Below are 15,442 nucleotides of genomic sequence, written 5' to 3' on the forward strand. Positions count from 1 at the left end.
AGGATGAGAGAAACCTGGGTACCGGTGGAAGCCTCCATCATTTTCAAGGAGATGGAGAGAGTTAGAGAGAGAGAGAGGGGGAGAGAGATGGAGAGAGTTAGAGAGAGAGGGAGAGTTAGAGAGAGAGGGGGGGGAGAGAGATGGAGAGTTAGAGAGAGAGTGTCACGTCCATGCGGGCATGACGCGGCGGGTGAACGGAGAGGAGGACGTGGAGTGACGAGAAGACGTGGAATGAAGGACGCTTTCACCTGACATCACGGAACAGGGGTTTACTTGTGAATCACAGGACAGGGGAGACATCCGAGACGAAGACACTGGTGAACACGGAACATAACGTCAAAGACCTGACAGCGGACAGAAACGAACAGGGCAGCTTTATACAATTAACACATGTGAAAACGATTAGGGAACATTACACATGACAACAATGAAACTCCGGTCCGGAGTAACCCCCATTTCGGACCGGATCCTGACAGAGAGAGGGAGAGAGGGAGAGAGAGAGAGGCCGCGGGCGGGCGAGCGATTTAAAGGGGACTGGCGACTGGAGGCGGTGGTTTGTTGACAGGAGAGACCCAGCGGACCGGCGGCCACCTCGTTTCCAGCTGATTCTGTGGAACAAACTGAGGAGTCGAGGCAGCGTGTGAACTTTATCCCGTCAGATGTTCTACGTTTCTTCACATTACGTGTTAAATACGTCCGCGGGACGAGAGTTATAAACGTCCCCTGACATGAAAATGTGACCGTGAGAGGAGGGACGTGGTTGTCATTGTGAGACGCCGGAACCCGGAGGCAGGGCTGGGGATTTGTTGTGGCGTGTTCGGTCCGGCCGGGACCGGGCGGCGGGGCGGGGCGACTCTGCCCCCGTGTGGCCGCGGCTGGAATCGCTGCTCTTGACCCCCCCCCACCTGCGAGAGGTGAAAGGTGCTGAAACGCTCAAATATGCATAATTTCCATAAATTATAACGCATTGCATGCAAAGTTGTCGGACTCTTCTGAAGATAATTCACTTTTTACTAACAGGATGAAGGGTTTGGCTCAAGGACGCCACGCTTTATGCTCATCTGGTCAAAGGTCAAGCTGTTCGGCCTACGCGGTTTCATTTTAGACCCCAGAATCCATGTCCTGACACGACATTGCTGCGGAAATCGCAGATAAAACACAAGAATCAGAGGCAGAACGGCTCACATCTTTTATTCGTGACTGAGATTGGTACAGTGTTGATGTGTCATATACAGCTTTAGTGCAAGATACAAATGCAAAAATACATATATACAAAAATACCAAAGTATGGGGTTCATATGTGCAAAGGATCTGAAATACACTCCTGAACGTAAGATCCACTGGAAATAGAAGTATTCTCATTTTGTCATGGTGGGTTGTAAGTAGATGTTCAAAATACATGGTGTGCATGGATCTGATCCTTCATTGTTGCTTTTAAAGCTAAGAACGTCCACTGCATGCATGTTAAGCTGTTATAGCACCTGCACCTTCTGCCAAGACCGCCATTTTTCACCATTTTTAAGATATTTGCACATTGCTATGTCTGTAAAGAGCCTATTTTTCATTATTAATTGGAAACAGAGTTGAAAAGAACTTAGGTGAAGCACCATAATTTTTAGCAGCTGGGATAAACACAGAGGACACGTTTCATTGTGACACCATGTGCTGTGCTGCTGTGTCTCACAATGACAACCACTTCACTTTCAGCACTCAGACATGGTGTCGTCTGTTTAGGCGAGGGGTCGGCAACCCTAATTTCAGTGTATTATATTTTTTCCTCCGTCGCTTTTTTGTTCATGTAGTTTGAAATTCGAAGATTATTGTGATCTTGAATCAATGTCTTTCATTTTTAGTCACTCAAAATATGGCTGTGGATTTATCAAGCTTTCCAACGAAAGGTAGGCTAACAGGGGGCATGTCCACAGGGGTGGCGCTAGAAACCCTTAAATCTGATTGGCCACCCCCACCAGAGCTGTTAATCAGCTCGTTCAGTTAGAGTAGTGGTTTAAAATCTGACGACTCTTGAGGTGAGTAAACGGTTGTGTAGAGTTGGTCTGGTATGACCTGTCAGCGAGGGGAGATGGTGGGTGAAGAACTCGTAGCAGTTGAGAACCACTGCTCCCAAACGTCAGGGCAGGCTGGTCTGCATCTATCAGGACCGGGGCGGGACGAGAAGGACTGAAGGTCCACGACACAGTGAGGTGAAGGACGCTGGCTGGAGGGTGGTCAGACGAGGTCAGGTCCAGGACGGCTTTGGCTATTGTAGGTTCCTGACTTCGTGGGGAGGCGACCTGGGACGAAAATGAAACGCTTCCACCAGAATTTCAAACTGATGCATGATGGCATTAGAGACATTCGCGTTATGAGATGCAGGACTGTTACACACAAGACAAAAAAAATCCAAACAGGTCTTCTGGGCTGTAAAGGTGCTCTTACAGAAATGTGACTACATAGCAATTCCTGTACTCACCTGCAGCAAGAGGAGACACCTGGGGAGACACCACAAAGATACATGAACACCTGACCACTGCACCCAGATCTGCATGTTGTTCAAGGCCGTGACTCCTCGTGCACAGTTTTGGACGTCTTCATTAGTAGTTTATTAAGTTCAAAAATCTTCAGGTCTCACGGCATACACTTCGATAAATAAGTCATCATGAGAAAGTGGTACGAGCGTGAAGATTACCTCGCTTGCAAAGTTTCCACACTAGCACAGTCACCAGCACAAACCCTAGAATCACTAGTGTCACCAGGCTGTAGGCAAGTGGCCCCGTTCCTACTGGCGGCACGTAATCTGCGAGCAAACAAGAAGAAATTCCAGTCAAAGGGTTGGCGGTTAAAGTCCTGTGGAGGAGAAAAGCACGACCTGAACTTCTCTCGTGTTATTTGACCACCACCTTTGACAACTGTGACATCTTATGACTGTGTATCTTGTTGACGCAACAGCGGAACGTAAGCTGATAAGGGGAAGGTTCTGTGAGCTTGATGGGCACCGCTGGCCTACCCTGCGTCACCCACAGTGGTGTAAATATAATAATACCCCCCCCATGGCCATGGTAAATAAACTTGGACTACAGAATAAAGCAAATCCGCAATTTATCTTATCGTTTTGGTGTTGGATTTCTCGATCTTCTAGATTGTACAGTTTTAATGAAATGTTTGAGAGGTGGAACATTTTAGCTCACCGGACTCGTGTACCCAGGCGACAAAAAAAAGGAAACTTCCGGCGGAATCGGCCAAGGACGCTGACCGCAAACTCTAAAACGAGGTTTTGGAGATGGATCTCGGTGACCCAGGGTGATCTTTTTTTTTATTGATTATCCAAGTTTATTTACCATGGCCGTGGGGGGGGACTTCACGAGCAAATTTATACCACTGTGGGTGACGCAGGGTAGGACAGCGGTGCCCATCAAGCTCACTGAATCTTCCCCCTATCAGCTTATGTTTATATTGTGAAGTGATTGTCATTGTGATACACAGCAGCGCCGCACATGGTGCACACAATGAAATTCATCCTCTGCATTTAACCCATCACCCTGAGTGAGCAGTGGGCAGCCATGACAGGCGCCCGGGGAGCAGTGTGTGGGGACCTCACTGACCGAGTGGCACCTCGGGGACCGGGATTCGAACCGGCAACCTTCTGATTACGGGGCCGCTTCCTGTTCCTTAACAGCTGTTACTCCACTGTTAGCCCACTGTTCAGCTTTTGCGTCAACAAAGTCAGTCATAAGATGTCACAGTTGTCTTTTGATTGTTTCATGACCAAAGGTGGTGGTCAAATAACAGGAGAGAAGTTCAGGTCATACATTTCTCCTCCACAATCCTCGGTTATGAAGTGTGTTACCCAAGGAGACGTCCAGCTTGTTGTCCAGGCTGAGGTGTGTGGCCGTGCAGGTGAACTTGTGGCTCTCCTTTAAATCCTCCGGCGTGACGTCGAGGGTCTTCCTCATCTGGTAGGTTCCGTCGGCGTTCGGCAGCAGCTCCCCCCCGGTCGTCTGCTCCTCGTCCACAGGCTGTCCATCTCTGGACAGGGTCAGGTTGATGTGTCGGGGGTAAAAGCCAGTGGCCAGGCAGCTCACCCGAGTCCCCCCGTCTTTAGAAACCAGCCGAACTCGCGGCTTCACTGCGGAGGAGCACACGGCAAGTACTGGAGTTTCATATAAAAGCAGCCAGATCTACCACGGACTGAGCAGATGACTGAGATACCCACCTTTCCTGATCACTCGATTCTTCTCCTTACTTAAATAATGCTTCAGGGTTTTGATACAGAGAGGGTGGTAAAGATTTGCATACAGACTCTGGACATCAATCAGCTCTATCTGGTTCCACGTTGATGGCCACAGACCATGAGACTCCATGGTGTTCAGATGTTTGTTGAACGTGAGCTCCTCTACAGGTTCTCCATTAAAAGCGTCCCATGACAGGACTGGTGAAGAAGAGCTGCTGTCCATCAGCTCACATCCAGCAATCCTTTGCTGGACATTAATCCCTAGAATGACATAAAGAAGCTTAATAACAATTTCCATAAAATGTGCAGGCGCCTCTGGTCACGTACCTACCACGTGTCAGGTTGTGGTGGGTTTTAGACTCCAGTGCCCTGTATTTCATGCTCTTGTGCTGATGTTGGGCTACAATATTCGCAATGTTTTGTTCTGATGCTGAAAGCTCAGATGCGGACGCCCGGTAAAAAAAATTCTTGAAATTCGAATTGTAATACATTATTTGTACATCATCCAACATCACCACCACGCTGAATTCTGGGAACTGGGTGTCTTCCACAATGAACGTCGACAAGGCCCAGAGTGAGTGAGAACCTGTGGAGAGATATGAACAAGTTCATTCCATTAAATATCCTTTCCTTTTTTTAAACGATTCAGCGGAAACAGACCCAGCAGGATTGTGGGATTGTACAGTGCAGCGACGGGGACTCGAGACTCAGACTTAAGTCACACAAACAATGACTTGCGTGTTGACGAGCGTTATGGGAAAACCGCGATTTCCCCCCCGAACGCAGAGTCGTGCACGCGTGCAGTCGCAGATTTCAAACCAACGCTGATGGCGGCGGCCAAGTTCACCTGTACACTGTAAGGCGAATAGAGTCTGAGAAGTTTAGGATTTGTGGATTTTATTGCTTTCTAAAAAGCTTTATAGTCTATCCTGATGGATATAGTGCAATATAATAATAATAATAATAAGAAAAATGTATTGTAAAAAAATGCAAAATTCACTAACAAAATTTTTAAAAATGATAAAATTTGACAATTTTATTAGCTTTATCATCCAAGCACGTACATTTATGTTCATAGCCCTCTGAAGTGCATGTTCTGATCAATTTCCATACCGCGTATTATTATAGATTATTTAGACTTGAGACTCGACTCTGGAACATCTCTGGTACAGTGTTGTGAAAAAGTATTATTACTTTTTGCCATGTTAGTCCAATTTAAATGTTCCAGATCATCAAAAAATATAACTTCTTAGCAACATAAAGACAACACAAGTAAACGCCACATGTTCGAAGTAAAAGATGTCCATGTGTGATAAAGTAGTAGTTTCCATCTGCACTGTGTCTGTTTGCACACTGTGAATCTCCAAATCTCATCTCTCTGTGTACTTGTATACAGTGAGATGACATTAAAGAGGACTTGGACTTGACTTTGACTTGTCCCCCTTTTAAAACACAACAGTGGTTCGTCTCGAGCCTCACTTAAAGAAGACCTGCCTGACAAAATGATGTGGACCAAACGATGGTCAATGCCAAAGAAATTCAGGAACAAATAAGAGAGAAAGGAATGGAGCTCCTTCTAAAGCCATTTTTACCACACTGAGAGCCGTTATCCACAAACAGTAGTGAACCTTCCCAGGAGGGGCTGGCCGACCAAACCGATCCCACGAGCCACAAAACACACACGACAACATCCAGAGACCTTCAGGCCTCACGTGCCTCAGTTAGGCTCAGGGGTCACGACTCCACCAGAAGAAATAGACAAAAACCACTGATGCAGCAGAAGCTTACGGCCATACCAGCCGAAGAACGCCCGATCTCATCTGATCTTGAAAGCTAAGAAGGGTTGGGCCTGGTTAATACTTAGATGGGAGGCTGCCTGGGCCAGCGGTGGCCTAGCGGTTAAGGAAGCGGCCCCGTAATCAGAAGGTTGCCGGTTCGAATCCCGATCCGCCAAGGTGCCACTGAGGCGCCACTGAGCAAAGCACCGTCCCCACACACTGCTCCCCGGGCGCCTGTCATGGTGCCCACTGCTCACTCAGGGTGATTGGTTAAATTTAAAAAAAAAAAAAAGAAGCTTGTATTATTTCACACTATTACATGGTGGCTGTACTGCTGCTTCAGGACCTGGAAGACCTGCCGTGATGAATGGTACCAGGAATTCTGCTGTCCGGCCGTCTGTTAGTGACCTCAAGCTGAAGAACACTTGTGTTCTGGCTCAGGACAATGATCCCAAACACACCAGCAGGTCCACCTCTAATTGGCTGAAGAAAAGCAGAACAGAGACTTTCAAGTGGCCCTGTTCAAAGTCCTGACCTGAATCGTAGGAGATGCTGTGGCCTGACCTTATAAAGGGGGTTCATTTCTGCAAAGATGAGATTTACGCTTGACTTAGTTTACTTGCTAATTGTTGTTGGTAATAAGAGTGGCCAAAGCAGTCATCAGGTTTAGGGGGAAACCACTTTGTCACACAGGGCCATGTGGGTTTGATATTTCTCGCTTAATATTAAAATCCTTTGCTGCATTTGGTGCGTACTTGTGTTGTCATCGTCTAAGATTTTATATTATTTGTTGATCTGAAACGTTTAAATGTGACTAACAATGTACGAAATCAACGTTGCTGTTAAAATGAACCAATAATGGCACGCTACAATCCATATCACTTTAACATTTATGTGGCTTAGGGTTGTGCCATATGGAATAATATTCATATTGCGACATAAATGTAACCATAGTCGGTATATGGTATATATTTCTTTATATAATTGGATAAATAACTTTAAATGTAACTGTTTTTGAAAGAGTAACGTTTCCATAGCAACAGCGCAGCAGCAGGAAGTTGTATAATAAACTTTTTACAAAACCCTTTTTACAGACACATCAGCATAAAGTATAACCATACACCAGATAAAACAATTCTACTAAAAGTGGCCTTCCTGTCACACCCATAAGGTCAGGGAAATTGCAGTATTTTTTAAGATGCGAGTGATTATGTAACATGATTATATAAAGATTACATACATTTTAGGATTTTCCGTATTCAGCTGTAGAGTTTACATGAAAATGTATTTAAATAACACTATTCTTGTTCATATTTTATCATGCTGCCCCAACATTAGATTTTTTTTTACATACGCCATACAGCCTGCGTACGTGGGAATATGGCGCGTCCTGAAAAAACTCCGCCACCACGTACCTGCGTCGGCATTCATGATGAAACAGAAGAAGAAGACCAAGCGCGGCGCATCCAGAGCGACGTCCATGTCCCGTTATAACGTCAGAATAAACGTGCAGCGGCGTCCCGACTTCCAGGAAAGCGCGACTCCGCCCCGCTCCCCACGGACACGGGGAATCCAGCCGCGCAACTATTAGGAGGTTTACGGTATCCTTTAAAAGCCCGAGTCTCTTCAATTCAAATTCAAATTCAAATTCAAATTCACTGTCATACATGGTATGATATGCAGTGAAATGCTTGTTGACCTCAATATTACAAATATAACAAATATTCAAATATTATAAATATGCAAATATTAACAAATATTACAAATGTATGTGATACATGTAATGTGCAATGTCTCCCCCCCTGGAGACACTCAGGGTTAAGTGTCCTGCTCAGGGACACAATGGTAGTAAGTGGGGTTTGAACCTGGTTCTTCATAGGCGAGTGTGTTACCGACCAGGTTACTACCACCTTACCATGTTGTGGTTGTTGAGAGCTCCTATAACCTGCGGGAAGAAGCTCCTCCTCATTCAAATTTTCTTATTATCTTCTGGGAGACGCCTGTAACATTTAACACATAAAAACTTGCTTGAGTAAAAATAACTTTAAGTCAGAATTTTCCAGAGGTCTGAATAATTCTGAGCTTGACTGTGTGTATGAATATGTATTGCACATAAAAAAAAAACACTACGGTGTGTTGGATGTGTGTGTTTGTTAGTCTATGTACGTGTGGTCAGCTGTTGTAGTGTCTGACAGCGGTTGGCAGGAAAGACTATTGGAATCTCTGTCCCACATTATAAATCATAAATACGAAAGTTAATTTATAAAATAAATAGGACTCAACCACAGCCTTTTTAATTCAGTTTTATTCAAATAGACAAAGCATATAAAACATAACATATTTACAATAACTTTGAACATTTTCATTTCCATGTAACAGCAATATTTTTTTGGACACATTTATTGTCCCGCCACATTCTTAAAAATCGATGTTATCCCTGCCTGTATTTTGTCCTTAATGAGGCCGACGAGCGTTATTTTTCTACCGCTGCCGACAAACCAGTTTTTAAAATGTGACCCAGGCACCACAGTCCGGGGACGGGGACGGGGGCGGGCTTTCCTTGTTTACCGCACACACTCAGACCTTCACAGTGAACACGGTCCCCTATATGCATAAATCAAAGTTCATTTTGACTCCAAGCGTCCTGACGCAACCTGCTTAGAAAAAGCCCAACTGGGCCGAGACAGGACGTCTAGACACCGAGCCTACAGTCATACAACCCCAAATGAGGGTGGAAAATGGGAATAAAAAAATAAAGCAGTAATTCACAAATTTCCCTTAACTTTTATTTCATTGCAGACAGTATAAACACAAGATAATTCATGTTTTTTTTATTTTATATGTTAATAAATATCCATTCTTGCCGTTCAGGCTTGCAACACATTCCAAAAAAAGTTGGGATGGGGGCAATTCAGGGGTAGTAATGAGGTGATTTGAGACTGGAGATGTTAACAGGTGATTGAAATCCTGATTCGGATTAAATCGTAAAGGCCAAGGGCGCAGGCCTAAACCGAACGGCCGTGATGTCCGAGCCCTCAGACGGCGCTGCATTAAAAACCGCCGTTCGTCAATAAGTGATATAACCGCGTGGGCTCAGGACGACTTCAGGAAGTCACTCTCAAGCTACAGTACGTAGTTACGTTAGCCCCCTCCGGCCTCCGATCATACGCGTCCAGGGGCCCCCGAGACAGGACCCAGGGGGCACAGGCCCCCCGGACCGGCAGCCACTCGAGGCGAGGGCCTCGCAGGCTCTTCACCCCGGACCCCGGCCCGTCTGTGACTCACTTCGAGCAGTTCGGCGCAGGACGCGGCCTCTCCGTGGAGAGGAGATGTGTCATGAGGTCTGGTGGCTGCTGCTGCTGCTGCTGCTGCTGCTGCAAAAAAGCCCCAAGAAAGGGAACCGAGGCCCCTTTTTATTCTGGGGGTCCACGCACCGCAAAAAAAGGGACGTAACAGAAACATATTCAATTCAAGTTTAAAGGTTGACACATTCGTTTGAAGCGGAGCCTTTATTTTCATGCGTGAAATGGGGCCGCCCTAAGCATGGATTCTGGGGGACTGAAGCACGTATACGGGTTCCCACTACGATCAAGGTCATTCTGGTCCGTCGTATTACAACCTGAGCTATAAATATCGGGCTTCCAAGTCAGTCTCCTCATCTCCAAGCAGAATACTAACTGGCATTCGGCTGAGCAGCAGTGCATCCAGCAGGGGGCGCTGTCGTTCGTCTTAAACCATTTAGATTTACATTTACATTTACAGCATTTACCGGATGCCCTTATCCAGAGCGACTTACAGTCAGTAGTTACAGGGACAGTCCCCCCCTGGAGACACTCAGGGTTAAGTGTCCTGCTCAGGGACACGATGGTAGTAAGTGGGGTTTGTAAGCGGGGTCTTACGATGGTAGGAAGTGGGGTCTTCTGGTTCATATGCGATTGTGTTACCTGCTAGGCTACTAAGTACATAACTCCACATCTGTTCATTCATAGTTTTGATGCCTTCAGTGAAATAAAGTGAAGTGATTGTCACATGTGATACACAGCAGCACAGCACACAGTGCACACAGTGAAATTTGTCCTCTGCATTTAACCATCACCCTGAGTGAGCAGTGGGCAGCCATGACAGGCGCTCGGGGAGCAGTGTGTGGGGACGGTGCTTTGCTCAGTGGCACCTTGGCGGATCGAGATTCGAACCGGCAACCTTCTGATTACAGGGCCGCTTCCTTAACTGCTAGGCCACCACTGCCCCCCACTACCAGCCTATGATGAGATGAGATGGTAGGTTCTTCACATTTCTCCTTCGGTTTTGTTTTATAATATAAATGAGTACATTTAGATGTTCGGAGATCTAGTGGAAATCCATTCCACCACCTAGGAGCCGAGACAGAGGAGAGTCCAGCTGAATGCTTCTCCTCGTATCTTGAGAGATGGAGGTGCGGAGCGAGGAGTGATGAGAGATCCTCGGCTTTGTAGGCCGGCATCAGTATCAGCTACAGGAAGCCGGTGGACGGAACGCAGCAGTGGAGCGGTGTGGTGTGCGGTCACCGCATTTTGGTGACCGTTCGGCTCAAATGCTTGTGATTTCATCATGAACTTTTAAAAAATAAATCTTTAAGGGACAGTCTTGCTGCTTCTTAATTTCAAGTTAAAATAAGTTAGGATGCAGAACCTTGTAGAACCTTCAGCAACGCTGAACAATGTCTGTATGTGTAATTTTGGACATGTGGGGATTTTAGATGATCACAAATATACTCAACACTGTGTACCAAACACAACTATTCTGTCCCCAGAAAGGGACCACTTCAAAGAACCATGACATCTACTCCCATGTTGAGTGTTCTGACCACAACTGCTCTGGAACGATCTGTTCAGTGGTGGCAGTGGTGGCCTAGTAGTTAAGGAAGCGGCCCCGAAATCAGAAGGTTGCGGGTTCGAATCCCGATCTGCCAAGGTACCACTGAGGTGCCACTGAGCAAAGCACCGTCCCCACACACTGCTCCCCGGGCGCCTTTCATGGCTGCCCACTGCTCACTCAGGGTGATGGGTTAAATGCAGAGGACAAATTTCACTGTGTGCACTGTGTGCTGTGCTGCTGTGTATCACGTGTGACAATCACTTCACTTAATTCTTTCGTTTCAGGAGCAGGGGTCACCAGCCCTGGTCCTGGAGGGCACGTGTCCTGCACGTTTTCGTGTTTACCTTCGTTTAGCAGACCGGATTCAGCCGCTGTACTCATTGTCACCCAGCTGAATGGTCAAGAGTTGGTGACCCCTGGTATTATCGGTTTGTACTGCACTTAGGTCATTTATTGTTTTTGGGGCAGTGGTGGCCTAGCGGTGGCCAAGGTGCCACTGAGGTGCCACCGAGCAAAGCACCGTCCCCACACACTGCTCCCCGGGCGCCTGTCATGGCTGCCCACTGCTCACCAAGGGTGACATCAATTTTACATTTTAATTCTTGGTACCAGATCCTTGGTATTCATCATGGAGTTTCATGGTCTGCTGTTCATGACCCAGTAGGAGAACTTGGCGGCAACACGAGGAGGAACACAGAAAGTAATAGTTTATGTATGCTGAAGAACCTTCATTTGGTGAAATCCCTCCGTCCATGTCCTGCATTGTCTTCGTAAGCATTATATTTGCAGCTTGTAGCCACCAGGACAGAATCGATATGAACGTCGTTCATTCCAGGATGACAGAAGCACCTGGCGAGCTTTGTGAAGTCAGATCATCTTCCCCTTTCTCACCTGTCTCTCATGGAACGTTCCAAGCATCTCAGGCTCATCAGACATCCCTATTGTTCGAGGTCATTTAGGACCATCACATTTTACTTCCTTCACAGTTCAGAACGCAGACCGTGTGGCCAGTGGGGGTCATGGCTGTCCACTCATCACAAATTTCGTTGTGCAATGCCGTGTGTGAGAATGACCAAAACGATCCCTTTCTGTAGGGTTTACACTCAGGCTTGCTGTGAAGTTCTCCACCTTCAAGCACAAAGCCAACTGGCCAATCGGCAGAGCAGTGGTGCAACCGTGAGCCAGAGATGGTAGGCAGACAGTGGTGCTGCACATCATATGGCTGCACCAGGACAACTGGATGGGGCTGGTGGAGCAGGACACGTTGCTCGGAGAGCTTCAAGATTAGAGGTTTCAGGCTTTCAATCTCAGCCATATAACAGCCCATAATATATTATATTTCTTACAGGAAGCCACAAACGTGTTGTCAGCTGATACGTTTCAGTCATATTGATTCTTTGTTTTTCATATAGACCTTTTATGAACAATTTTATCAACTTGGCCTGAACTACCACACACAGACACACTGACATCCAGCCACATCTTTGGAACTTTAGCAGTTTCTAAACTCTCGGATGTTCAGAATGAAGGAAGAATCGTCGTTTTTTTTTATGTGGGGCACTTTTCCCAGATGACTGGAGACCAGAACCACACGTACGTCTGTTAGAGGACGAGTAAAGCTGGTGTGCGTACATCTGACCTCGGTTTCATGACGCTGGAGGAACGCAGTTGCTGCTCTATAATGAGCCTGTCATCATGCTGTGCTCAGGATGAAAGTGTAAATTGTGGACCATACAGAGTGGTGCTAGTAGCCTAGTGTGTAACACACTCGCCTATGAACCAGAAGACCCGGGTTCAAACCCCACCTGAGCAGGACACTTAACCCTGAGTGTCTCCAGGGGGGGACTGTCCGTGTAACTACTGACTGTAAGTCTGGTAAATGCTGTACGCGAGATGAGTGGCGAGGAGCGGGTGAAAGGGCGAGTTAGGAGAATTGGACGGGAAAAAGAGAGTGAAGGTTCTCCGGATGTTTGTGCTGGAGCGCTGAAATGATGTTGGCTTCGGGTTAATGTTCAACATTCCCGTGCCCTTGTGGCCGGACGTCCCTTCACCGAGTGGGAAAATGAGCGACTGGTGATTTCTCAGCTGCAGGGATGGAGACGGTCGGCTACGACCAGTTTGGTGCTTCTGACTCTCAGAATCGCTTCACTCTGAGGGGTGAGTCCCGCATTTCTACACAGTCTTGCTTTCAGTCTACATAACCAGTATGACCAACCAGCGTGCAAACGTGTCTAGCACTAGTCCAACTAGCGGCTCAACCCGTTTAACCGTCCGAACCATCTGAGGTGTCCCTCGAGCTTCGTTTAATCCTGCCTTGGTTCCAGGAAGGAGGACTTATCTGGCATATGTCCTGTACTCAGTCCTGCTGCTGCTACTGCTGATACTAATGCTGATCACCGGGGTGAAATGTAAGAGGTTTTCACGTTTAGCAAGTTCTCTCCAGACAAGTTCGGCCCTCACTCAACTCTCGCCGAATGTAGTTTCTCAGTTGGGCCGGGACATTTCTGAGATGAAGAGTCAGCTGACGTCGGCGTCTGCGGGGAACCTTCCGGGCCTTCCGTCTGCACAGAAAGGTCGGTGGTGGGAATTTCAGCGGAATACAGGCCCATTTAACCCCATGCTGAATCGCTTATTTTATTTTTTGGTCAGATTCCCCCACCGAGTTGCCTGTCGTTCAAGGTACCGACTGTGTTGCACTTCGACTTTGAAATGGGTCAAAGTCGCTGAACATACTGGGATCACATTCAGATTATACTCCACAGGAGACTGTCATGAGGGGTGGGTGGAGTTCCAGCGCCACTGCTACTACACCTCCAAGCAGAAAGCCAACTGGCACTTGGCAGAGCAGCGGTGCATCCAGCAGGAGGCGCTGCTGTTTGTCCCCAACAGTGAGGAGGAGATGGTGGGTTCTGCGTGTTTTTAACTAGTTCCCTCCCTGAGAAGCAGGAATATCTTTTGGAACATGATTATCATGGCTGCATATTTCTCCTGCAGAACTTTGTGTCGAAGGTCGTGAGGCTGCGATTCGGCTACTGGATGGGGCTGGTGGAGCGAGAGGCGGAGGGGAACTGGACCTTTGTCGATGGAACCGACTATAATTCAGTTCCTCAGTAAGTAAAGGAGACCGGAAGGTCCTCCAGATTACAGTTCTTGCTTGTATGTACTTCATTTGCTAAATCCTGAAGTTCTAAATGTCAAATGTCATTCTGAAGCAGAAAGTCAGACATTTCAGCCTCTAGTGACAATGCCAGCCAATCAAATCCATTTATGCAAATTACGAGCATACACACTGGCCAGTCACATTCTGTCCTGAGTGGGGAATCATGGGATTAGTTCAATCTCATCATTTGATTTTAAAAATGGCATTTTGAGACCAATTATAGCAATAAGGATATGAAAATCAAGTTTTTTTTTTTTTTAAGCAGTATTATGTAATTGATTAATAATGGGCCATGCAAATTAGGGGGCAGTGGTGGCCTAGCAGTTAAGGAAATCGGCCCCGTAATCAGAAGATTGCCGGTTTGAATCCCGATCGCCAAGGTGCCACTGAGGTGCCACTGAGCAAAGCACCGTCCCCACACACTGCTCCCCGGGCGCCTGTCATGGCTGCCCATTGCTCACTCAGGGTGATGGGTTAAATGCAGAGGACAAATTTCACTGTGTACACCATGTGCTGTGCTGCTGTGTATCCTCACTTCACTTTTTTTTTTTTTTTTTAAATAGAAAGTAGAACACCGATTGCACTTCAGAGGAAGATGCCAATATTGCCTAAAATTGGCACAGGTTATGAGAGGTGTAATATGTCATGTTTGATACAGACCCACATGGATATGGGAGAAATTGTCAGTTTTATTGGTCTCTACTGCTGTTTATGCTGGTAGTGTTTGTTCTCAAGAGCCAGTCAGAGTGATCCTCAAGATTCAAGATTTTTGAATCTTGAAATCGACTGCATTCGAGCCGCCAGTGTGTTCAAGTATGTTAAATCATCAAGGTTATGTCTGAAATCTTGTACATTTAGAACTTTTACTACTTTTGATTGGCTGATGAATAATTTTATGTTTTTTTGAGGTTTACATTGAGTGCACTTTTTTTGCCTTCTTTGTCCAGTTTTTGGGACCCTGGCCAGCCTGATGACTGGGATGTAAAAGTGAATGGAGAGGACTGCGGGCAGCTCCACCCAATCTTCACCAGGAGACGCATGGGATGGAACGACGCAGACTGCACCCTCAGCTTCCTGTACGTCTGTGAGCATGAGCTGAAAGCTAAAGGATGACTCCAGCGTGGGGCTCCAGCCTGCAGGAGTCGCGATGGACAGTACAGACTGTATCAACTGGCTGGACAAACCCCTGCGATTTTGTCATTCATTATTCTTTCAACTTAAAATAAACCTCTGAGGAACAATCCTGCTGCCAAGTACTTTCAATGTGATGCCAAAAAGCTCTGAACTTCTGGTGGTCTCCTCTGCATGGTTAAATAGTGTTTTTTCCCCACCTTCCAGGTGTCGTACATGAACTTTAATCCTGTCCTAACTGAGATGTCCACCTTACTAACAACCACTAGACTACTGGTTCTTCTGGTTAGT

At 46.7% G+C, this 15,442-nt stretch overlaps 2 protein-coding genes and 1 long non-coding RNA gene across 3 annotated transcripts; 2 read left to right on the forward strand and 1 right to left on the reverse strand.

The window, feature by feature from the left end:
• The first annotated feature begins 542 nt into the window (after positions 1 to 542).
• LOC114800149 (uncharacterized) lies at positions 543 to 1,174 on the forward strand. Its single transcript, XR_003751336.1, has 2 exons — positions 543 to 921; positions 1,021 to 1,174. It is a non-coding gene; the product is annotated as an uncharacterized LOC114800149 (long non-coding RNA).
• On the reverse strand, positions 1,175 to 7,579 carry LOC114800120 (zinc-alpha-2-glycoprotein-like). The gene is made up of 7 exons (XM_028997243.1): positions 7,422 to 7,579; positions 4,560 to 4,814; positions 4,211 to 4,489; positions 3,845 to 4,123; positions 2,687 to 2,794; positions 2,471 to 2,489; positions 1,175 to 2,291 (listed from the first exon to the last, which is right to left on the reverse strand). Exons 1-7 carry the CDS (start codon positions 7,486 to 7,488, stop codon positions 2,258 to 2,260), a joined length of 1,041 nt encoding a protein of 346 aa, XP_028853076.1. The 5' UTR covers positions 7,489 to 7,579; the 3' UTR covers positions 1,175 to 2,257.
• Positions 7,580 to 12,926: 5,347 nt separating this feature from the next.
• asgrl1 (asialoglycoprotein receptor-like 1) lies at positions 12,927 to 15,261 on the forward strand. The gene is made up of 7 exons (XM_028997273.1): positions 12,927 to 13,017; positions 13,185 to 13,268; positions 13,341 to 13,433; positions 13,510 to 13,539; positions 13,623 to 13,762; positions 13,855 to 13,970; positions 14,968 to 15,261. Exons 1-7 carry the CDS (start codon positions 12,954 to 12,956, stop codon positions 15,131 to 15,133), a joined length of 693 nt encoding a protein of 230 aa, XP_028853106.1. The 5' UTR covers positions 12,927 to 12,953; the 3' UTR covers positions 15,134 to 15,261.
• Positions 15,262 to 15,442: the final 181 nt, after the last annotated feature.

The sequence above is a fragment of the Denticeps clupeoides genome, chromosome 11 (assembly GCF_900700375.1).
Source record: "Denticeps clupeoides chromosome 11, fDenClu1.1, whole genome shotgun sequence".
NCBI lineage: Eukaryota > Metazoa > Chordata > Actinopteri > Clupeiformes > Denticipitidae > Denticeps > Denticeps clupeoides.

Bases quoted from the DNA above. Each gene is read 5' to 3' on its own strand.
- LOC114800120 (XM_028997243.1), bottom strand. From the start codon at position 7,488: ATGGACGTCGCTCTGGATGCGCCGCGCTTGGTCTTCTTCTTCTGTTTC. The intron at 4,490-4,559 runs GTAGGTACGTGA...ATGTCATTCTAG, and splicing joins CCACCACAACCTGACACGTG to GGATTAATGTCCAGCAAAGG. The intron at 2,795-3,844 runs GTAACACACTTC...GTTTGCTCGCAG, and splicing joins CAAGCTGGACGTCTCCTTGG to ATTACGTGCCGCCAGTAGGA.
- asgrl1 (XM_028997273.1), top strand. From the start codon at position 12,954: ATGGAGACGGTCGGCTACGACCAGTTTGGTGCTTCTGACTCTCAGAAT. The intron at 13,018-13,184 runs GTGAGTCCCGCA...CCTTGGTTCCAG, and splicing joins GAATCGCTTCACTCTGAGGG to GAAGGAGGACTTATCTGGCA. The intron at 13,540-13,622 runs GTACCGACTGTG...TATACTCCACAG, and splicing joins CGAGTTGCCTGTCGTTCAAG to GAGACTGTCATGAGGGGTGG.